A 25162-nucleotide genomic window follows, 5' to 3' on the forward strand; every position below is an offset into this window, starting at 1 on the left:
CTCGACCTTTGATGAGTCTGGATTATCAGGCTTCTAGCCTGCAGATTAGAGGAGCCAGAAGCATCAGTCTTTTATAACAGCAGCACAGACTACTGCATGTGAGAGGAATGGACTGGGAGAGAGGGAAGGAGGGACTGAGAGGGAGGGAGGGGCTGGGAGGGAGGGAGGGAGTAAAGGAGGGAGGGAGGGTGTAATGGAGGGATGGAGTAAAGGGAGGGAGGGAGTAAAGGGCGGGAGGGAGGGCAGGAGGGAGGGACAGGAAGAGAGAGAGAAGGCTCATCTATATTATGCACACTGATGCTCCCTTTTAAATCCACTATGAGTCATGTGATGGTGCATTTGTAGTGTTTTACTTTGCCTTGAGCTGAATATGTGTATGACGCACTTAGCTCTGGCCATGGCCAGTCTTTATTTAGAACAACCTGCCCGACACTATTTATACTCATAATTCATATGCAAATAAAAACAGAACAGATTTGAATGACTAGTTACAGTGATTTTAAGTGATTAGACTGTACTCAGCAGTAATTAGTGTTTTAAACTGACCTAAATCTACAGCACAACAATTTTTTGATTTGTGAGATTTATGTGAAAACGCATGATGATTTGTAATAGAACACAGTAATGATGGAGAACCTTATTTTGTGTCTTCATGCGAGTGCTTTTCTATATGAATGTAACACAAGGGATTTGTATTATTTGGGCTATGTATTCTTCAAATCCTAATCAATCAACCTGTAAGTCCTATAAGGATTAAATGCCTATACATAAATACTAACCTCTGGTGTGATCTAATAGAGTGGTAGGCCTACTTTGAAAACCTGTTCCTTTGATTGACTGAGGTTTTTTTTATTTTGCATAACAGACAGGCCAATGAACCAAGGATCTCTCTGGAGACCAAGGAACTGTCTGGAGACCAAGGAACTGTCTGCACTAAAACACATACTGGCGTCTCAGGTTCCCCAAGTTACGTGAATGTGAGTTTGTGTGTTAGTGTGTGTGGGAGTTTTCATGTCTCTGTGTGTGTCTGTGTGTGTGCGTGTGCGCGTGCGCGTGTGCCCTCAAAGAGGGGGTATCCAATTGGCAGGATAAAAGTAGGCCAGCCGGGCCCTGTACTGCTGACAGGGATGGTAAGGACAAAAAAAGATCCTAGCGAGGGCCATAGGAGTGCAGGGGGTCTAGGAGATTAGTGAGCAGCAGAGTAAGCTAGTGGGGTGGTTTGCAGAGTGATCCGCTGCCGAAATGGCCACCAAAGGTAAGACGGTGTAAATGTGTGACTTTTCCTTAGGTGGCCTCTGTGTATGGGCTGATGTGACCAGGTGGCTGTGGGACCAGTGAGAGGGGAGAAGGACTCCTCTGTGATCCCATGCCCACCTCAGGGGCTCTACTAATGGGCAGGTGGGCAGGAAGATTAGTTCTAATCAGGTCACTGATATTAGGCAAAGAGACCTACAGTTAGTGGAGAGAGGGATAGACAACAAAAACAAAACAAGTTGCTGACAGAATGGTGCTTAGCAAGCCTCTTTCTCCTGATCTGTCTTTGAGGAGTGATTACTTGTCAAATATTTTATCTGTTTTGGCCATGTTGGTGAATCATTATGGGCACAGCTGCTGGGTATTTAGGGTTAAGGGTTGGGGTGTAGGAGGGAACTCGGCTCTATCTGTGAGCCTGGATGTTAGTTTGAATCAGATCATTTCCCCTCTAAATTTACACTTGTTAGTGGGCTCATTGGGAGTTTCAGCTGCTGCCGAAAGGACTCTTCAGCATTACTGCAGATCTGCTGTGCGTTTGCACAATCTACTTAATGCATTGTGTGTGTGTGTGTGTGTGTGTGTGTGTGTGTGTGTGTGTGTGTGTGTGTGTGTGTGTGTGTGTGTGTGTGTGTGTGTGTGTGTGTGTGTGTGTGTGTGTGTGTGTGTGTGTGTGTGTGTGTGTGTGTGTGTGTGTGTGCTACCCTAAGAGGTCATGTGTTGTGAACAGAACCATAAATACAGTACATGTCTCTGTAAGCTATGTGTTGTGCACGTGTGGCATATGGAGTGGAGACCATATATCTTCAACTCGCCTGTTGACGTTTGTTAATTCAAGAAGCATATAGGCTACTGGTACTGTAGGCATTAGACACACAATAAACAAGCCATAAGTTCAAGTTCAAGTTTGTTTATTCGTCATATACAGTGGGGCAAAAAAGTATTTAGTCAGCCACCAATTGTGCAAGTTATCCCACTTAAAAAGATGAGAAGCCTGTAATTTTCATCATAGGTACACTTCAACTATGACAGACAAAATGAGAAAAAAAAATCCAGAAAATCACATTGTAGGATTTTTAATGAATTTATTTGCAAATTATGGTGGAAAATAAGTATTTGGTCACCTACAAACAAGCAAGATTTCTGGCTCTCACAGACCTGTAACTTCTTCTTTAAGAGGCTCCTCTGTCCTCCACTCATTACCTGTATTACTGGCACCTGTTTGAACTTGTTATCAGTATAAAAGACACCTGTCCACAACCTCAAACAGTCACACTCCAAACTCCACTATGGCCAAGACCGAAGAGCTGTCAAAGGACACCAAAAACAAAATTGTAGACCTGCACCAGGCTGGGAAGACTGAATCTGCAATAGGGAAGCAGCTTGGTTTGAAGAAATCAACTGTGGGAGCAATTATTAGGAAATGGAAGACATACAAGACCACTGATAATCTCCCTCGATCTGGGGCTCCACGCAAGATCTCACCCTGTGGGGTCAAAATGATCACAAGAACGGTGAGCAAAAATCCCAGAACCACACGGGGGGACCTAGTGAATGACCTGCAGAGAGCTGGGACCAAAGTAACAAAGCCTACCATCAGTAACACACTACGCCGCCAGGGACTCAAATCCTGCAGTGCCAGACGTGTCCCCCTGCCAGTACATGTCCAGGCCCATCTGAAGTTTGCTAGAGAGCATTTGGATGATCCAGAAGAAGATTGGGAGAATGTCATATGGTCAGATGAAACCAAAATATAACTTTTTGGTAAAAACTCAACTCGTCGTGTTTGGAAGACAAAGAATGCTGAGTTTGCATCCAAAGAACACCATACCTACTGTGAAGCATGGGCGTGGAAACATCATGCTTTGGGGCTGTTTTTCTGCAAAGGGACCAGGCGACTGATCCGTGTAAAGGAAAGAATGAATGGGGCCATGTATCGTGAGATTTTGAGTGAAAACCTCCTTCCATCAGCAAGGGCATTGAAGATGAAACGTTGCTGGGTCTTTCAGCATGACAATGATCTCAAACACACCGCCCGGGGGAATGAAGGAGTGGCTTTATAAGAAGCATTTCAAGGTCCTGGAGTGGCCTAGCCAGTCTCCAGATCTCAACCCCATAGAAAATCTTTGGAGGGAGTTGAAAGTCCTAGAGGAGTGCTCTAGAGGAGCTCTGCATGGAGGAATGGGCCAAAATACCAGCAACAGTGTGTGAAAACCTCGTGAAGACTTACAGAAAACTTACAGAAAACGTTTGACCTCTGTCATTGCCAACAAAGTATTGAGATAAACTTTTGTTATTGACCAAATACTTATTTTCCACCATAATTTGCAAATAAATTCATTAAAAATCCTACAATGGGATTTTTCTGGATTCTTTTTCTAAATTTGTCTGTCATAGTTGAAGTGTACCTATGATGAAAATTACAGGCCTCTCTCATCTTTTTAAGTGGGCGAACTTGCACAATTGTTGGCTGACTAAATAGTTTTTTGCCCCACAAAAGTACACAGTGGAGTTCACAGTGCAATGATTTACACAACGAGTAACGATAACTTGGCTATATACACAGAATACCTGTACCGAGTCAACTTGCAGGGGTACAAGGTAATTGAGGTAGATTTGTACATACAGTGCCTTCAGAAAGTATTCAGACGCCTTGACATTTTTTGTTAGGTTACAGCCTTATTCTAAAATTGATTAAATAGTTCCCCCCCCCCATCAATCTACACACAATACCTCATAATGGCAAAACAAAAACTGTTTTTAGAAATCTTTGCTAATTTATAAAAAACAAAATTCACATTTACATAAGTATTCAGACCTTTTACTCAGTACTTTGCTGAAGCACCTTTGGCAGCAAATACAGCCTTGAGTCTTTTTGTGTATGACGCTACAAGCTTGGCAAACCTGTATTTGGGGAGTTTCTCCCATTCTTCTCTGCAAATCCTCTCAAGCTCTGTCAGGTTGGATGGGGAGCGTCGCTGCACAGCTATTTTCAGGTCTCTCCAGAGATGTTCGATTGGGTTCAAGTCCGGGCTCTGGCTGGGCCACTCAAGGACATTCAGAAACTTGTCCCGAAGCCGCTCCTGCATTGTCTTGGCTGTGTGCTTAGGGTTGTTGTCCTATTGGAAGATTAACTTTCTTCCCAGTCTGAGGTCCTGAGTGCTCTGGAGCAGGTTTTCATCAAGTATCTCTCTGTACTTTGCTCCGTTCATCTTTTCCTCAATCCTGACTTGTCTCCCAGTCCCTGCCGCTGAAAACCATCCCCACAGCATGATGCTGCCACCACCATGCTTCACCGTAGGGATGGTGCCAGGTTTACTTCCAGACATGATGCTTGGCATTCAGGCCAAATAGTTCAATCTTGGTTTCATCAGACCAGAGAATCTTGGTTGTCATGGTCTGAGCGTCTTTAGGTGCCTTTTGGCAAACTCCATATGGACTGTCGTGCGCCTTTTACTGAGGAGTGGCTTCTATCTGGCCACTCTACTGTAAAGGCCTGATTGGTGGAGTGCTGAAGAGATGGTTGTCCTTCTGGAAGGTTCTCCCATCTCCGCAGAGGAACTCTAGAGCTCTGTCAGAGTGACCATCGGGTTCTTGGTCACCTCCCTGACTAAGGCCCTTCTCACCCGATTGCTCAGTTTAGTAGGCCGGACAGCTCTAGGAAGAGTCTTGTGTTCTTGGGGACCTTCAATGCTGCAGAAATACTTTGGTACCCTTCCCCAGATCTGTGCCACGACACAATCCTGCCACAAGTCTTCTTTGGTATGACTCTACAAGCTTGGCACAATCCTGTTTCTGAGCTCTACGGACAATTCCTTTGAAAGTCAACTGTTGGACCTTAAATAGACAGATTCCAATTAAGTTGTAGAAACATCTCAAGGATGATCAATGGAAACAGGATGCACCTGAGCTCAATTTTGAGTTTCATAACAAAGGGTTTGAATATTTATATAGATAAATTAGTAGATTACCGAGGATTGTTTTCTTTCATCCATTTTAGAATAAGGCTAAATCGTATGAAAATGTGGGAAAAGTCAAGAGATATTTGTCTTGCTGACATTGAGGGAGGGGCTGTCTGATCGTTGTCGGTGATCAGGCCTACCACCGTTGTGTCCTTAGCAAACATAATGATGGTGTTGGAGTCGTGTGCAGCCACACAGTCGTGGGTGAACAGGGAGTACAGGATGGGACTAAGAACGCACCCCTGAGGGGCCCCCCATGTCAGCGTGGCGGATGTGTTGTTGCCTAACCTCACCACCTGGGGGAGGGCCATCAGAAACTCCAAGATCCAATTGCAGAGGGAGGTGTTTAGTCCCAGGGTCCTTACCTTAGTGATGAGCTTGGAGGGCATTATGGTGTTGAACACTGAGCTGTAGTCAATGAACAGCATTCTCACATAGGTGTTCCTCTTGTCCAGGTGGGAAAGGGCAGTGTGGAGTGCAATAGATATTGTGTTATCTGCGGATGTGTTGGGGTGGTTTGCGAATTGGAGTGACTCCAGGGTGTTTGGGATGATAGTGTTGATGTGAGCCATGACCAGCCTTTCAAATAATTTCATGGCTACAGATGTGAGTGCTACGCTAGGCGTTCTTGGGCACAGAGACTATGGTGGTCTGCTTGAAACATGTAGGTATTACAGACTGGTTCAGGGAGAGGTTGAAAATGTTAGTGAAGACACTTGCCAGCTGGGTACGCATGCTCTGAGTACACGTCCTGGTAACCTATCTGGCCCTGCGGTCTTGTGAATGTTAATCTATTTACAGGACTTACTCACATCGGCTACAGAGATCACACAGTCGTCCGGAACACCTGGTGATCTCATGCATGGTTCAGTGTTGCTTGCCTCGAAGCAAGTATAGAAGGCATTTAGCTTGTCTGGTAGGCTAGCATCACTGGGAAGCTAGCGACTGTGTTTCCATTTGTAATTCGTAATAGTTTACAAGCCCTGCCACATCCGACAAGCGTCAGCTGGTGTAGTAAGTTTTGATCTTAGTACTGTATTGATGCTTTGCCTGTTTGATGGTTCGTCGGAGGGTGAAGCGGGATTTCTTATAAGCGTCCAGATCAGTGTCCTAGTCCTTGAAAGAGGCAACTCTAGCCTTTAGCTCAGTACAAATGTTGCTCGGAATCCATGGGTTCTGATTGGATATGGTATGCACTGTCACTGTGGGGATGACTTTGTTGATGCACTTATTAATGAAGCCGGTGGCTGATGTGGTAAACTCCTGAATGCCTTCGGATGAATCACGGAACATATTTCAGTCTACGCCAGCGAAATAGTCCTGTAGCTTATTGTGTGCATCACTGGTAAGTCCTGTTTGAGTTTCTGCTTGTAAGCAGGAATCATGATGATAGAGAAATATATGATAAAATAAAAACTCAGTGACATCAAATAGAACAGAATATAATTAAGCAATAAGGCCCGAGGGGGTATGGAGTATGGCCAGTATACTACGGCTAAGGGCTGTTCTTACGCACGACGCAATGCGGAATGCTTGGATACAGCCCATAGTCGTGCTTTATTGGCTCTACTGTATACCACAAAGCACTGAGGTGCCGTATTGCTTAATTATATTATTGCTAAATTACTATTCTATTTGATCTCATGGAGTTTTATTTGTTCAAATAAACAGGTTACCAACATAATTAGAACAGTAAACAAGCGTTTTGCGTTATACCAATGGTATATTTAAGCAATAAGACCCGAGTAGGTCTGGTACATGGCCAATATATTACGGTCTTCAACTAATCAGCATTCAGGGCTCGAACCAACGAGTTTATAGTTATAGTTATAAACTGGGTGGTTCGAGTCCTGAAGGATGATTGGCTGAAAGCTGTGGTATATCAGACCGTATACCACAGGTGACAAAACATTTATTTTTACTGCTCTAATTACATTGGTAACCAGTTTATAATAGCAATAGGGCACATCGGGATTTATGGTATATGGCTAATATACCACGGCTAAGGGCTGTGTACAGGCACTCCGCGCTGTGTCGTGCATAAGAACAGTCCTTAGCCGATGTATATTGGCCAAATACCACACCCCCTCGGGCCTTATTGCTTAAATATGCCATAGCTTTCAGACAATCAGCATCCAGGAGCCAAACTAAATAATATAATATAATACAAGAAGGCACTCAATGAATTAAGATGGCTATTAACAAAATGTGCTGGGGATATCTCCTTTGTAACTCCCTTGTTGTCCTCTTTTAATCCACACTGTCAGTGTTCAACTAATGTAATTGACATATTTCAAACTTGTATTGCCAACAGTCAGGGCTGAGGCAATGGTATCACTGCCCAATGATGTAACTTGTTACTTAATTATCAAAGACTTGTTGCACGTATCCCTTGTTTGACCACAGCATTCACCACAGTTCCAATATTACAAATGTAGGATCTTAATTTGAACCAGTTTGCTACAGCCGGAAAAGAATCCTGCAGTCTTAGGAAACGTGAATTATTATGTGGATTATAATTAATGGACATTTTTGTAGGTGTTGATACATTTTCTGTGAGGGAAAATCAAGTCTGAAATTTCAAAGTGGAAATTACAAACTTCAGAAGCCTTTTTAAAGCTCAAATAAACTACAAGTTTGACATTTCCTGCATTGCATTCCTGCACTTCTCTGTCACTTTTCCTTCCAGACATCAGATGAGCTCAATTGCTCTCCATAAAATTGTATGATCTTAATTTGAGCACTCTTTAGTTGCTGAGAATGTATCTGCACAGCAGGAAATACAAACGTGTAGTGTATTCAAAGTTTAAAAAGGCTTCTAAAGTTTATAATTTCCACTTTAAAATATCAGACTTGATTTGCCCTAACGAAAAATGCCTCAACCCCTACAAAAAAATGTTCATTAAGTATAATCCACATAATAATTAACATTTCCTGTTGCTGCAAGATTATTTTCCTGCTGTTGCAAACTAGCTCAAATTAAGCTCCAACATCTGTAAACCGCTCATCCAGATCAGTCTGAGTACCAGCCCCGACATCCACACTTATTCATCTGTACAACTCATCTATCTCTCCCTTCCATCCACTTGTTGTCCTCCACCACTTACTAATGGATGAATTAATTAATTAATGGATGAATGAATGATCTATACAAACTCCATCCTCTCTCTGTCTCTCTGCAGTAGTGGATCTGATCTACTGGCGGGACGTGGGGAAGACAGGGCTGGTGTTCACAGGGCTGGTGATAGGCCTGGCCAGCCTGTTCCAGCTCAGTGCCATCACCGTGCTGTCCTACCTGTGTATGGCCATCATGTGTCTCACCTTCCCCCTACGCCTCTATTACAAACTCCTAGAGCTGATACGTAAGAACCCTGAAGGAGTGCACCCCTTCCAGTGAGTACATTTTACAGCAGTTACCATGCTCTAGTTTATATATAGAGAGACATATCATATCACCCTAACAGCCATCTGTGTACACGCACACACGCAGGCACGCACTCAAGCACACACACAGACACACAGACACACAGACACAGACACACACACACACACACACACACACACACACACACACACACACACACACACACACACACACACACACACACACACACACACACACACACACACACACACACACACACACACACACACACACAAACACACAAACAGCCATCTGTGTATGGCTCTGTGCATCTGTTGGTAGAAAATGCTTCTTAAACTAGGGATGTGTGTGTGTGTGTGTGTGTGTGTGTGTGTGTGTGTGTGTGTGTGTGTGTGTGTGTGTGTGTGTGTGTGTGTGTGTGTGTGTGTGTGTGTGTGTGTGTGTGTGTGTGTGTGTGTGTGTGTGTGTGTGTGTGTGTGGTACCAGGTCTTATATAGGAGACGACAGCTCTCTGACAGATGAGGAGACGGTGTTGGTGGTGGAGGAAGTGGTGCTGATGATTGCCTTCGCCATCACAGAGATCAAACGCCTGCTCTTCATCGGCAGCATCATGGACTCCATCAAGGTCAGGGGCCACTGTCAATGTCCCTCTGAAAATGCAAAAAACCTCTGTGTATTACTGTAATTATGTACTATAAAATATGTGTAGGGATTGGGGAAGAAGCTAGAGGTTGAAGTCACACAATCACCAGCACTTGAGTCAGACAACATAACTGGTCATTCTGAGGGCTTACATCAGCAAGTGGACAGATGCAATATATACAATACATCAAAAAAACATACATTGCTTCGTAAACTCACATGCTATCTCTACCTATTCCAAACAATGACAATCTAAACACATGTTTTTCTGTTGTCAGTTTGTGCTGCTGCTGTGCGTGTTGGTCTATGTGGGCATCATGACCAACGGACTGACCCTGGTGATAGTTGGTGAGACCATTCTGATCCACCTCTCTATCTTAGTATCTTACACCACACCGTCCTACAGCACTACCCTCATACATGATTATGCTCTAAATACCATAACATGCTACATTGCTCTCTCTGTTTCATTCATACTTCACTTTCCGCCATCACCTCTGATCTGTCATAAAGTTATATGTAAATAATGTCTGTAACATAGTTTGTTGATCTCTTCTGCAGGTGTCATCTGTGTTTTCTCTCTTCCTCTATTCTACAAACAAATGCAGGTGAGGCAGAGAGCTCCTGCTGTTCACAGACTCTGCTTGTAGATAATTATAATGTAATCCACATCACAGCAGCAGCCAAAGGACTGTGTTTAATATGCACTTGTGTTTCGGTGACAGGGTCGGATGAAGAGGATTGGCAAAGTGGTCAACGGCCTCCTGAGGAAAATCAAAAGCTTGTAAGTGCTGAACAAGCCTGTTAAAATGACTGATATGACTGTTTTCATTTTTCATATGGCTAATTTCCTTACTAAACCCTACAGGGACATTTAATATTATGTTCTTTAAAACATTCAGGTCACAATAACCCAGCAACTATGCTCAACACATTATACATATTTTTCGTAATTTAGGATGCAGTATAAAGTAACTGATTTCCCTCTTTTGACACTCTCATTTTTGTCTTTGCAGGTTTAAGAGGTTGTGCAGTACACTGAGATCCTCTACTGCGGCTAAACCTGCTCCAACCACTACTCTGACCCCGGTGCCAGCCCTGGCCCCAAAACACAAACAAAAGTCAAAGTGATGAGAAAGAGAAAGGGGGATCTATGGGAAAAGAGGGGGGTCATTCATACATCTTATCAGACCACCTGGGATTAGGGGCTGGGAAACTCTGACAAGGGGGAGGGGTACAAGGACCTCATGGGGGTGTGACGGGAGGGGGTACAAGAACCTCATGGGAGTGTGAGTGTTCTTTGGAAGGCTACTGGTGTTTCATATTTCCATTTTCCCATTGTGGTGTCTGTGAATGGGAACAAGATTTCAAATCCAGTATTTGGTGTTGGTACACTAAAGATGTTTATAGACAAATGCAAGGTTTATATGGGAGGGAATTTTCAGTCAAATCTAAAAGACAACTAGTTCACCTTAGGCGGGGGGGTGGGGGGGGGGTATATACCACAGAACACTTGCCATTTTAAGACCACACAGGGTGAACACTGGCCATCTGACCACATGCCTTATAATTTACTTTGGAAGTGCACTCAAAGCGTAAGAATGGGTGAATGGGTGCATATTCAATGATTGGAGCTTACTGAAAAGTGTCATTAAACTGCATTGTTCCCTTTTTCTTGATTTTTGCTTAAATTGTTGAATAAATGTTGAGTACATGTTTGAACCTTTCGAAACTGCTCCCATAGATTAATATTTTTTGACATCTCAGTATATCACTTTCAGACATACACACAAACACACATTACACTGATTATTCATCAAATTAAATAATTCTACAATTGTATGCCTAAATAATTATCAGAAACATAACATTCATGTTATCATCTCACTGAGAGTAAAATATTGATCCAACATGCAACAAGCGACAAAGCCTACAGTCCATGAAGCGTCCCCGTCTTCTACAAATAATTGTACGTAGCTAGAACGTCGCAATTGTCGTCATCACGTACGTCTGTCTTGGATGGCAAAACAATTTATGTAGATGAATCCTTCTGATTAAACGGGATTTGTGGCAATTTTTGAAACGCCAATAAGTTATTTATTGACATTTCAGCACTCGAAGACCTTGAATCCATCAATGGAAATGACAGAAACATATGGTAAGCAAAGCTATATTTGGCGTCACTATATGCTATGTGGGTTGTTCTTTTGTCTGGGATAAGAAACAAGATGAAGCTTGTAGGCTAGACAGCCGCCAATAGCTAGCAACTTAGTAAACATTACTTACATTACTTGTCAGTCTATAAGATAGTTAGCTAGTTCTCTAGATCTGTAACACTGGTCGTCAGTAACCGTAACCACTGCTTCTGTTTGATTTGTGAGAAAAAGACATCGCGGCTTTCAACGTCTCTGCTCTTGGCTGCTTCCATGTGGCCAGTCTGTTGTAGTCGTGTGATGTAGTAAATGTGTTATCATAATTTCTTCTCCTTCGTTCTTTTCCAGATTTCCTTTTTAAATTCTTGGTGATTGGAAGTGCGGGATCAGGGAAATCCTGTCTTCTCCATCAATTTATAGAAAACAAGTGTAAGTGAAATTGTTATTAAATGGATAACTTTCAGAAACAGTATATGCACGTCTTAAAGATCACTGGCCTCATGGAGATGGCACTGTAATGTTATATTATGGCACTGTAATGTTATATTATGGCACTGTAATGTTATAGTATGGCACTGTAATGTTATAGTATGGCACTGTAATGTTATAGTATGGCACTGTAATGTTATAGTAGGGCACTGTAATGTTATAGTGGGGTACTGTAATGTTATAGTGGGGTACTGTAATGTTATGGTAATGTTATAGTGGGGTACTGTAATGTTATAGTAGGGTACCATAATGTTATAGTAGGGTACTGTAATGTTATAGTAGGGTACCATAATGTTATAGTGTGGCACTGTAATGTTATAGTATGGCACTGTAATGTTATAGTAGGGCACTGTAATGTTATAGTAGGGGACTGTAATGTTATGGTAACGTTATAGTGGGGTACTGTAATGTTATAGTAGGGTACCATAATGTTATAGTAGGGCACTGTAATGTTATAGTGGGGTACTGTAATGTTATAGTGGGGTACTGTAATGTTATAGTAGGGTACCATAATGTTATAGTAGGGTACTATAATGTTGTAGTAGGGTACTGTAATGTTATGATACTGTAATGTTATAGTAGGGTACTGTAATGTTATGATAATTTAATGTTATGGTATTGTTATATTAAGGTACTGTAATGTTATAGTAGGGCACTGTAATGTTATAGTAGGGCACTGTAATGTTATAGTAGGGCACTGTAATGCTATGGTAATGTTATAGTAGGGTACTGTAATGTTATAGTAAGGTACTGTAATGTTATAGTAGGGTACTCTAATGTAAAAATAGGGTACTGTAATTTTATATTATGGTACTGTAATTTTATATTATGGTACTGTAATTTTATAGTAGGGTACTGTAATTTTATATTATGGTACTGTAATGTTATAGTAGGGTACTGTAATGTTATGGTACTGTATTGTTATGGTACTGTATTGTTATGGTACTGTAATGTTATGGTACTGTATTGTTATGGTACTGTAATGTTATGGTACTGTATTGTTATGGTACTGTATTGTTATGGTACTGTATTGTTATGGTACTGTATTGTTATGGTACTGTAATGTGTTATTATGGTACTGTGCTGTTATATTATGGTACTGTAATGTTATGGTACTGTAATGTTATTATGTTACTGTAATGCTATAGTACTGTAATGTGTTATTATGGTACTGTGCTGTTATATTATGGTACTGTAATGTTATGGTACTGTAATGTTATTATGTTACTGTAATGTTATAGTACTGTAATGTGTTATTATGGTACTGTAATGTTATAGTAGGGTACTGTAATGTTATATTATAGTACTGTAATGTGTTATGGTACTATAGTGTTATATTATGGTACTGTAATATTATAATAGGGTACTGTAATGTTATATTATGGTAATGTTATAGTAGGGTAATGTTATGTTCTGTAGCTCAGTTGGTAGAGCATTGCGCTTGTAACGCCAGGGTAGTGGGTTCGATCCCCGGGACCACCCATACGTAGAATGTATGCACACATGACTGTAAGTCGCTTTGGATAAAAGCGTCTGCTAAATGGCATATATTATTATATTATTATTATATTACGGTACTGTAATGTGTTATTATGGTACTGTAATGTGTTATTATGGTACTGTAATGTGTTATTATGGTACTGTAATGTGTTATGGTACTGTAATGTTATAGTAGGGTACTGTATTGTTATATTATGGTACTGTAATGTTATATTATGGTACTGTAATGTGTTATTATGGTACTGTAATGTTATAGTACTGTAATGTTATATTATGGTACTGTAATATTATGGTAGGGTACTGTAATGTGTTATTATGGTACTGTAATGTGTTATTATGGTACTGTAATGTGTTATTATGTGGTCCTTCTGTAGCTCAGTTGGTAGAGCATGGCGCTTGTAACGCCAGGGTAGTGGGTTCGATCCCCGGGACCACCCATACGTAGAATGTATGCACACATGACTGTAAGTCGCTTTGGATAAAAGCGTCTGCTAAATGGCATATATTATTATTATATATTATTATGGTACTGGAATGTTATGGTACTGGAATGTTATGGTACTGGAATGTGTTATTATGGTACTGGAATGTTATAGTAGGGTACTGATTGGTATATTCACTGGTATCACTACCAAGTTTTTGGTATGTTTACTCTACATTTACATTAGGCTCTATGAGACAACATGACATATGCCAGCAAAGCGTCTCTACCACCATGTGCAACAGAGTCTGTTTTGTTTTGTGTTGTCTGTTCTGTCCCATGTAGTCAAGCAGGACTCCAGCCATACCATCGGGGTGGAGTTTGGCTCCCGGGTGGTAATGGTCGCTGGCAAGACGGTCAAGTTGCAGATCTGGGACACAGCTGGACAGGAGCGATTCCGGTAGGTAGCTCTAATTAACAGGATGCTTGTTATCTGATATATCAGCAGGATGTTCATTTGATCAAATCAAATGTTATTAGTCACATGCGCCGAATACAACCTTACAGTGACATGCTTACTTATGAGTCCCTAACCAAAATAAATAATACAGCCTGGTATAGAGGTCCTGGATGGCAGGAGGCTTTGCCCCAGTGGTGGACTGGGCCGTACGCACTACCCTCTGTAGTGGCTTGCGGTCAGAGGCCGAGCAGTTGCCATACCAGGCGGTGACACAATCATTCAGGATGCTCTCGATGGTGCAGCTGTAGAACCTTTTGAGGATCTGAGGACCCATGCCAAATCTTTTCAGTCTCCTGGGGGAAATGGTTTTGTCGTGCCCTCTTCACTACGGTCTTGGTGTGCTTGGACCATGTTAGTTTGTCGGTGCCCCTGTGTTGAGGATCAATGTGGCCATCTGGGGGCGGCCTGTCAAAGTCCAGGATCCAGTTGCAGAGGGAGGTGTTTAGTCCCAGGGTCCTTAGCTTATTGATGAGCTTTGAGAGCACTATGGTGTTGAACGCTGAGCTGTAGTCAATGAATAGCATTCTCACATAGGTGTACTTTTTGTCCAGGTGGGAAAGGGCAGTGTGGAATGCAATATAAATTGCATCATCTGTGGATCTGTTAGGACAGTATGCAAGTTGGAGTGGGTCTCTGGGATAATGGTGTTCATGTGAGCCATGACCAGCCTTTCAAAGCACTCCATGGCTACAGAAGTGCTACGGGTCAGTAGTAATTTAGGCAGGTTACCTTAGTGTTCTTGGGCACAGGGACTATGGTGGTCTGCTTAAAACATGTTGGTATTACAGACTCGGACCAGGGGAGGTTGAAAATGTCATTGAAGACACCTGCCAGTTGGTCAGCGAATGCTCGCAGTACACGTCCTGGTAATCTGTCTGGCCCTGCGGCCCTGTGAATGTTGACCTGTTTAAAGGTCTTACTCACATCGGCTACGGAGAGCGTGATCACACAGTCTTCCGGAACAGCTGGTGCTCTCATGGATGTTTCAGTGTTATTTGCCTCGAAGCAAGCATAGAAGTAGTTTAGCTCTTCTGGTAGGCTCGTGTCACTGGGCAGTTCTCAGCTGTGCATCCCTTTGTAGTCTGTAATGGTTTGCAAGCCTGCCACATCCGACGAGCGTTGGAGCCGGTGTAGTACGAGTCGATCTTAGTCCTGTATTGACAATTTGCCTGTTTGATGGTTCGTCGGACGGCATAGCGGGATTTCTTATAAGCTTCCGGGTTAGAGTCCTGCTCCTTGAAAGCGGCAGCTCTAGCCTTTAGCTCAGTGCGGATATTGCCTGTAATCCATGGTTTCTGGTTAGGATATGTACGTACGGTCACTGTGGGGACAACGTCATCGATGCACTTATTGATGAAGCCAATGACTAATGTGGTGTACTCCTCAATGCAATCGAAGGAATCCCGGAACATATTCCAGTCTGTGCTAGCAAATCAGGCCTGTCGTTTAGCATCTGCTTCATCTGACCACTTTTTAAAATTAATTGAGTCACTGGTGCTTCCTGCTTTAATTCACACATCTAAAAGTAAAAGGGATTTAATTTCTATATTAGGACGAGCAATGTCGAATTCCGGAGTATAATGAATATATATACAGTGCTTTCAGAAATTATTCCGATCCCTTGACTTTTTCCACATTTTGTTACGTTACAGCCTTATTCTAAAATGGATTAAATTGCTTTTTTACCCTCATCAATCTGCACACAATACCCCAGAAATGTTTGCTAATTTATTAAAAAATAAAAATAGAAATATCACATTTACTTAAGTATTCAGAACCTTTACTCAGTACTTTGTTGAACCACCTTTGGCAGCGATTACAGCCTAGAGTCTTCTTGGGTATGACGCTACTAGCTTGGTTCACCTGTATTTGGGGAGTTTCTCCCATTCTTCTCTGCAGATCCTCTCAAGCTCTGTCAGGTTGGATGGGGAGCGTTGCTGCACAGCTATTTTAAGGTCTATTCAGAGATGTTCGATCTGGTTCCAATCCGGGCTCTGGCCGGGCCACTCAAGGACATCCCAAAGTCACTCCTACGTTGTCTTGGCTGTGTGCTTAGGGTCGTTGGCCTTTTGGAATGTGAACCTTCACCCCAGTCTGGAGGTCCTGAGCGCTCTGGAGCAGTTTTTCATCAGGATCTCTTTTTGCTCCGTTCATCTTTGCCTCAATTCTGACTAGTCTCCCAGTCCCTGCCGCTGAAAAACAACCCCACAGCATGATGCTACCACCACCATGCTTCAAGGCAGGGGTGGTGCCAGGTTTCCTCCAGATGTGATGCTTGGCATTCAGGCCAAAGAGCTCATGTGCCTTTTACTGAGGAGTGACTTCCGTCTGGCCACTCTACCATAGAGGCCTGATTGGTGGAGTGCTGCAGGGATGGTTGTCCTTCTGGAAGGTTCTCCCATCTCCACAGAGGAGCTCTGCCAGAGTAACCATCAGGTTTTTCAGTCTCTCGCTTCCAGCTTTGATGCACCTGTACTGACCTTGCCTTCTGGATGATAGTGGGTTGAACAGGCCGTGGCTCGGGTGGTTGTATTCTTTGATGATCTTTTTGGCCTTCCTGTGACTTCGGGTATTGTAGGTGTCCTGGGGGGCAGGTAGTGTGCCCCCTGTGATGCGTTTGGCAGACCGCACCACCCTCTGGAGATCCCTGCGGTTGCGGGCGGTGCAGTTGCTATACCGAGCGGTGAAATAGCCCGACAGGATGCTCTCAATGGTGCATCTGTAAAAGTTTGAGGGTCTTAAGAGCCAAATGTATTCTTCCTCCTGAGGTTGAAGATACACTGTTGCGGCGCCTTCACCACACTGTCTGTGTGAGTGGACCATTTCAGATTGTCAGTGATGTGTACGCCGAGGAACTTGAAGCTTTCCACCTTCTCCGCTGCGGCTCTGTGGATGGGGGCGTGCTCCCTCTGCTGTCTCCTGAAGTCCACAACCAGCTCCATTACTTTGTTGGCATTGAGGGAGAGGTTATTTTCCTTGCACCACTCCACCAGGGCCCTCACCTCCTCCCTTTCTTGTCATTATTGGTAATCAGGCCTACTACTGTTGTGTCGACTGCAAACTTGACGATTGAGTTGGAAGCCTGCGTGGCCACACAAGTCATGGGAGAACAAGGAGTACAGGAGGGGGCTAAGCATGCACCCTTGTGGGGCCCCTGTGTTGAGGATCAGCGTAATGGAGTTGTTGTTTCCGACTTTTCCCTTTGACGTAAGTATTAGTGGATGCTACATTATGTTCTACATCATGATGTTGGAAAGAGACGGCTCCTCTGTCTGACACTCTTGTTTCCCCCTGACCTCAGATCAGTGACTCGCAGTTATTACAGAGGGGCAGCAGGGGCTCTCCTGGTTTATGACATCACCAGGTAAGACCCTGATTTACACTAATCCCAAATTAACCCCATATTGGATGACAGTGGACCCATTTAATATTTTACTTGAATATACTTCTGTGTCTCTGGGTATCCAAGTCGGGAAACTTACAATTCCCTGACCAACTGGTTGACAGACGCTCGGACACTGGCCAGTCCAAACATCGTCATTATCCTCTGTGGGAACAAGAAGGACCTAGAAGCTGACAGAGAGGTCACTTTCCTTGAGGCATCCATTTTTGCCCAGGAGAATGGTAATGACCCTGCATACTGAGTGATGGTAGTGACTATAGATAAAGGAGATTGATTACTTAATTAGTCCATGTTGTTATAAAAACAGAAGTGATGTTCCTGGAGACGAGCGCCCTCACCGGAGAAAATGTGGAGGAGGCCTTCCTCAAATGTGGTCGCACCATCATCAACAAGATAGAGTCAGGTAATAACGCAGAGCAATGTAGTGCACTAGTGATATATAGGCATCCACATTCGCTGAAGTGCTAACTGTATCTTTGGATGAGTTTTCTCATGTTTAATACATCGATGTGTCTCCTCTGTAGGTGAGTTAGACCCAGAGCGGATGGGCTCAGGGATCCAGTATGGTGACACAACGGTGAGGCAGCTTCGCCAGTCGCCACAGGCTGGCTCAGAACAGGGCAGAGATCAGTGCAACTGTTAAAGGCTAATGCTAACCCAGCTCTAAGACACACAAATCCCATGTCTCCAGGTAAGTAGCTTGTATTAAACCTACACTGATAAGTATGGCTTCTTACAAGTGTTTTGTATTTCTTCAATTGATAATCTATTAGTGTGATAATTTTAGGGCTGTCCCCAATTATTCGACTGGTCGATAGGCTGTTGGTCGACCAACATTTTCTTTCGAAAACTACAACAACAAAAAAATCCTACTTCCTGAATGGATTTTCTCAGGTTTTCGCCTGCCAAATCAGTTCTGTTATACTCACAGACATTATTTGAACTGTTCTGGAAACATTAGTGTGTTTTCTATCCAAATATACTCATTATATGCATATCCTTTCTTCTGGGCCTGAGTAGAAGGCAGTTTGGGCATGCTTTTCATCAAAAATTCCAAATGCTGCACCCTACCCTAGAGAAGTTAATGAAGCTGCCAGTTGAGGACTTGTGAGGCGTCTGTTTCTCAAACTAGACATTCTAATGTACTTGTCCTCGTGCTCAGTTGTGCACTGGGGCCTCCCACTCCTCTTTCTATTCTGGTTAGAGCCAGTTTGCGCTGTCCTCTGAAGGGAGTAGTACACAGCGTTGTATGAGAACTTCAGTTTTTTGGCAATTTCTCGCATGAAATAGCCATCATTTCACAGAACAAGAATAGACTGATGAGTTTCTGAAGAAAGTTCTTTGTTTCTGGCCATTTTGAGCCTGTAATCGAACTCACAAATGCTGATACTCCAGATACTTAACTAGTCTAAAGAAGGCCAGTTTTATTGCTTCTTTAATCATCTTTAAACAGTTTTCAGTTGTGCTTACATATTTGCAAAAGGGTTTTCTAATGATCAATTAGCCTTTTAAAATGATAAACTTGGATTAGCTAACACAACGTGCCATTGGAACACAGGAGGGATGGTTGCTGATAATGGGCCTCTGTACACCTATGTAGATATTCCATTAAAAATTAGCAGTTTACAGCTACAATAGTCAATGACAACATTAACAATGTCTACACTATATTTCTGATCAATTTCATGTCATTTTAATGGACAAAAAAAATCTGATTTTCTAAGTGACCCCAAACTTTTGAACGTTAGTGTGTGTGTGTGATTATTATTATTTTTTGGATGGCACACGAGACACCAGTCTTATTCGCGGCCATCTCAGTGAACTAATCCATTGCGCCGACCACGGGGATGGCACAGTCAAAGAAGAGGAGTGTGGCTGCACAATGCATTTCTCTCTCCAGAAATCCAATTTGTGCATATTCATTGTTTCATAACTTCATTGTGATTTTTTGTTTGTTTTTGCGTTTGATTGTTAGTGTCTATCAATTCCCCATTACATACAGCACCAGTCAAAAGTTGGGACACACCTACTCATTCCAGGGTTTTTCTTTATTTGTACTATTTTCTACATTGTAGATTAATAGTGAAGACCTGAAAACTATGAAATAACATGGAATCATGTAGTAATTAAAAAAAGTGTTAGAAGAATGTCAAATATATTTAGAATTGTTTAAGTAGCCACCCTTTGCCTTGATGACAGTTTGCACACTCTTGACATTCTCCCAACAATGTATTTGAAAATATTTCCAGTGCTCTCCCTTTCGATAACCACTCAGAGTGAAAGGGAAAAATGTAATTCTCTGATCATAAAATAGTTATACCGATTACTTCTTCCTTGCTAAATAGCCTACAGCTGTGTCTGTCCCGAGCTCACTGGCTCTGGAAACTCGTGAGAGCCCAGAATATTTTATACAATGTTGCAAGGACAGTTCGTTGCAGACAGGCAATGCGTGGCCAATGTGATTTATAGGATATTTATTTTTATCAGGATATTTTCTACCTTGTTAGCTTTATAGGCTATTTTTACATATTTGGCGATGGCAGTAGAAGTAACTTTAGGTTTATCATTTTCACTTAGATTTGGATAGAATTTTGATTAACCACATGACAATGATTTTGAGATATGAAAAAGTTATAAATTAAATTAAACTGCTTTACGAAAATGTGCATATGAACTGCCGGTAGAATTGGTCAAATAAATTGGTATTCCACATGAGAAGGTTTGCTGACTCCTCGTGTAGCCTATTACTGACAACTTCAGGAGAGTAATGGCAAAATTTATGAAAGCCAGTAGCAGAGGGAGGATGGTCAAGTTTCTTCTTCTTCTGGTTATCTTGATCTCTGGCTCCTTCTTCAGTCGGCCCTAGATCGGTTAAATTATTGGTATTTAGCGAACTGGGCTGAACTTGTACACCGGGCAGAGAGAGATTTAACATCTTTCCTTTAACCGTCTCTGCACACTCAGGCTTTTAGAGGACTGCCCTGTGACTTTTGACCACTGCTCCTGGAAAATTGCTGGAGAGACCCTGTGTGGAACTTAAGGCTGGGTTAGCGTCTGGATCAGGAACTGTGATGTGAGTATCTGGGTCCAGTCATTGAGCTACTCTTCTCCAGGCCTTTCTCTCTCTGACTACTGCTCCGCTGTGCATCGCCAGGGACTACAAGTGACATCAGCAGAGAGACCTGACCAATCAGAGCCAGGCCCATGGACACACATCAGGATGTTTGTTTTCAATGTCTTTATTCAGAAGCAACAGCCACAGCAGCTCATACACCTCTCACTGTTCACTCTATTGATATAAAGCTGGTGAAAGTCGGGCCAAAGCTTGTAGACAGTGAAGGGACTGACATGGTGTAAGGAGAACACAACACCAGACATTTGTGTTCGATCTCTATAAAAGTTTAGCCTATTTATTGGTTGTGTTGAAAAATGTTGTGAATATATCAAAAGGAAATAACATTTGTGACATTGGTGTACAATGTTTTATGAGACTGTAAAAAGCAGGGAACTTCTATGGTAGTCACAGTGTACACATACAGTACTGTGTGAGTACAATTTTGACAACGTTAATACACATATACATACACACACAAAGTATGTGGACCCCCTCAAATTAGTAGATTCAGCTATTTCAGACATAGGTGTATAAAGTCGAGCACACCGCCATGCAATCTCCATAGGCAAACATCAGCAAGAGAATGGCCTTACTGAAGAGCTCAGTGACTTTCAAGTTGACACCATCATAGGATGGATACCAACAAGTCAGTTCATCATATTCATCATATTTCTGCCCTGCTACAGCTGCCCCGGTCATTTGTAAGTACTGTTATTGTGAAGTGGCAACAACTGCTCAGCCGCAAAGTTTTAGGCCACACAAGCTCACAGAATGGGACCACCGAGTGTTGAAGTGCGTAAAAAGAATCTGTCCTCGGGTTGCAACACTCACTACCTAGTTCCAAACTGCCTCTGGAAGCAACGTCAGCACAAAAACTGTTCGTCGGGAGCTTCATGCTCTCCATAGCCGTGCAGCCACACAAGCCTAAGATCACAATGCCAGGCGTCGGCTGGAGTGGTGTAAAGCTCGCTGCTGTTGGACTCTGGAGCAGTGGAAACGCATTCTCTGGAGTGATTAACCACGCTTCACCATCTGGCAGTCCGACAAACGAATCTGGGTTTGGCAGATGCCAGGAGAATGCTAACTGCCCCAATGCATAGTACCAACTGTAAAGTTGTTTCAGCATGACAATGGCACCGAGCACAAAGTGAGGTCCATACAGAAATGTTTTGTTGAGATCGCAGTGGAAGAACTTGACTGACTTGCACAGAGCCCTGACCTCCACCCCATCGAACAACTTTGGGATGTTTTGGAATGCCAACTGTGAGCCAGGCCTAATCGCCCAACATCAGTGCCCGACCTCACTAATGCTCTTGTGGCTGAATGGAAGCAAGTCCCCACAGCAATGTCCCAACATCAATGGAAAGCATTCCCTGAAGAGTGGAGGCTATTATAGCAGCAAAGGGGGGACCAACTCCATATTCATGCCCATGATTTTGGAATGAGATGTTTGACAAGCAGGTGTCCACATACTTTTGTTCATGTGTTTAGGAGTTGGAGGCAAGCCCAACAGTCGTTTGTTTGTATGAATGAATGAATGAATGAATGAATGAATGAATGAATGAATGCAGTGTGCATTGGATCTGGATGACTCATAAACGTCAGGTTAGGGGGAAAACAAATATGTATTTTACATGTGAGGTATTGTGCAATGATTATGAAAGGGTTGAGGCCATATCTAAATCCACTCAAACCAGATTGTCATTGATGGACCGAAGTAAAGCACAAACGTGAGTATCTCCATTTTTAAAGTTGTTTGTGCGATTGGTTTTAGTAGATGCATATATCTGGACTATGATCTTACATGTGACGTTTGTGTGCTAGATAATTATTGAACTGAAGCACTGCCATCCCTTTGCAAAGCCTGTATGATCTTAAATTAATAAATAATTAAACCAAATGAATTACACTCTCTATCACTTCCCATTGGTATGACTGTGGCTGACACACATTTTACACACCCCTGTTCCGGAGTCAGATCCTACACAGGATGAATCATCTTCAGTGGTTAAATTGAGCCAGACCTACCTGGCTCCTGCACCTTGGGTTAAAGGGAGAGCCAAGCTCCTGCACCTTGGGTTAAAGGGAGAGCCAAGCTCCTGCACCTTGGGTTAAAGGGAGAGCCAAGCTCCTGCACCTTGGGTTAAAGGGAGAGTCACGCTCCTGCACCTTGGGTTAAAGGGAGAGTCACGCTCCTGCACCTTGGGTTAAAGGGAGAGCCACGCTCCTGCACCTTGGGTTAAAGCGAGAGCCACGCTCCTGCACCTTGGGTTAAAGGGAGAGCCAAGCTCCAGCACCTTTCATGATCAAAGAGAAAAGTTTAATAAAAAGTCAGATAAAAGTAGCATAAACTAACATTAGGGTTGTGGTTGAAGAGTTTTTTTCAAAATGCTATATATACACACATTTTTCACGAGAAACGAATGCTTATACGTGCCTTTTTGTGTTTAAAATATTACTGTTCTCAGATTTTAGATTAATAGAATCATAGGTGTGTATTAAAATGCGTTTTGTTGCGAAACGCTATAAGTATCGTATCCTGTATATTTAACAAATTCAACCCATTATAAATCCAGTCTCATGTTATAGTGTTTGGTTAGAGTTAGGCCTTGTCCCGAATGGCACTACTTTTGACCAGAGAACAGATGTCATTGTTTTTTCGTTTTGCAACTAAATGTGATTATTTGTCTCTCTAAAATTACGTCCATTTAGTGATAGGTTTCAAACAAATGTAACAGGGTTGGTTGTTTCCACTTGCCTCTAAAGAAAGGGGTATTTAATGTTCAAGCATTCTTATTGGTTGGTTCAACTCTGACTAAGGCGTGTTGTGATTGGCCCCGCTTGCAGAGAGGCGGAGATCGCGAACATCAAGTCTTCCCAGTATGAAAATGTGATGCAAGGTGTAGGTCACGTTCTGAATACTGTTTTCTATTTTACAATGTGTACAAGTTTGCTGTACATGATTGATTTTTACATGTGTGGGAATATTGTAGGGATTGAGGGGCTTTGGCATATGATTGCTGTAAATAAGTGTTAGTTAGCATACACCGATTTAATGTTCACATAAGCCCACTGCTAACACAGTTGTCTTCATGCTACATATTTTGCCATCAACAGCCATCAATACCGTTAAGCCCTGCACAACTAACGTGCCGTTTCCTTTTTAACACCATAAATAAATTATGCTCAACTGGGACAACTGGCTGATGTGATTTATTTGGACAAAACACAACGCAAGGAGAGTACGATTTACATCTGTTACACTGGTGCCGTGACCCGGATCCACTGGTTGCTGCGGAAAAGGGGGGGTGTAACCGATGTGAAATGGCTAGCTAATAGCGTTTCAATCGGTGACGTCACTTTCTCTGCAAGGGCAGCGTTTTTTTTGTGGAGTGATGGGTAACGATGCTTTGTGGGTGACGTATTCAATACCATGATTGAATAGTGAAACACCAATCTCAAATTCATTAAACAATAAAAGCAAATTTACCAACATTTCTGAAAATTGATATATAGTGTTTTGGAATGAAACTCCAGTTGAACTGGATGTGGACATGATACTACAGTTGTTGGGGTTGAACTGGATGTGGACATGATACTACAGTTGGGGTTGAACCGGATGTGGACATGATACTACAGTTGGGGTTGAACCGGATGTGGACATGATACCACAGTTGTTGGGGTTGAACCGGATGTGGACATGATACCACAGTTGTTGGGGTTGAACCGGATGTGGACATGATACCACAGTTGTTGGGGTTGAACCGGATGTGGACATGATACCACAGTTGTTGGGGTTGAACCAGATGTGGACATGATACCACAGTTGTTGGGGTTGAACCAGATGTGGACATGATACCACAGTTGTTGGGGTTGAACCAGATGTGGACATGATACCACAGTTGTTGGGGTTGAACCAGATGTGGACATGATACCACAGTTGTTGGGGTTGAACCAGATGTGGACATGATACCACAGTTGTTGGGGTTGAACCAGATGTGGACATGATACCACAGTTGTTGGGGTTGAACCAGATGTGGACATGATACCACAGTTGTTGGGGTTGAACCAGATGTGGACATGATACCACAGTTGTTGGGGTTGAACCAGATGTGGACATGATACCACAGTTGTTGGGGTTGAACCAGATGTGGACATGATACCACAGTTGTTGGGGTTGAACCAGATGTGGACATGATACTACAGTTGTTGGGGTTGAACCAGATGTGGACATGATACTACAGTTGTTGGGGTTGAACCAGATGTGGACATGATACTACAGTTGTTGGGGTTGAACCAGATGTGGACATGATACTACAGT

At 42.7% G+C, this 25162-nt stretch overlaps 2 protein-coding genes across 3 annotated transcripts; both read left to right on the plus strand.

Annotated features, from left to right (window-relative positions):
- Window positions 1-1108: 1108 nt before the first annotated feature.
- On the plus strand, window positions 1109-10716 carry LOC124009179 (reticulon-1-A-like). The gene is made up of 7 exons (XM_046320745.1): window positions 1109-1255; window positions 8396-8606; window positions 9085-9223; window positions 9519-9588; window positions 9802-9848; window positions 9966-10024; window positions 10257-10716. The coding sequence occupies exons 1-7, from the start codon at window positions 1243-1245 to the stop codon at window positions 10369-10371; spliced, it is 654 nt and encodes a 217-aa protein (XP_046176701.1). The 5' UTR covers window positions 1109-1242; the 3' UTR covers window positions 10372-10716.
- Window positions 10717-11222: 506 nt separating this feature from the next.
- On the plus strand, window positions 11223-21503 carry LOC124009188 (ras-related protein Rab-4B-like). Of its 2 annotated transcripts, XR_006834240.1 has the most exons (9): window positions 11223-11398; window positions 11742-11822; window positions 14149-14263; window positions 17625-17687; window positions 17793-17947; window positions 18034-18129; window positions 18251-18417; window positions 20691-20799; window positions 20881-21503. XR_006834240.1 is itself a non-coding variant. In XM_046320754.1 (8 exons), the coding sequence occupies exons 1-7, from the start codon at window positions 11377-11379 to the stop codon at window positions 18367-18369; spliced, it is 651 nt and encodes a 216-aa protein (XP_046176710.1). In that variant the 5' UTR covers window positions 11223-11376; the 3' UTR covers window positions 18370-18417; window positions 20691-21503. The 2 variants fall into 2 exon arrangements, 1 of the variants encoding a protein (XP_046176710.1); XM_046320754.1 differs by having other exon boundaries at window positions 20691-21503.
- The last annotated feature ends 3659 nt before the right edge of the window (window positions 21504-25162 follow it).

This window comes from Oncorhynchus gorbuscha, linkage group LG02, assembly GCF_021184085.1.
Source record: "Oncorhynchus gorbuscha isolate QuinsamMale2020 ecotype Even-year linkage group LG02, OgorEven_v1.0, whole genome shotgun sequence".
Taxonomy (NCBI): Eukaryota; Metazoa; Chordata; class Actinopteri; order Salmoniformes; family Salmonidae; genus Oncorhynchus; species Oncorhynchus gorbuscha.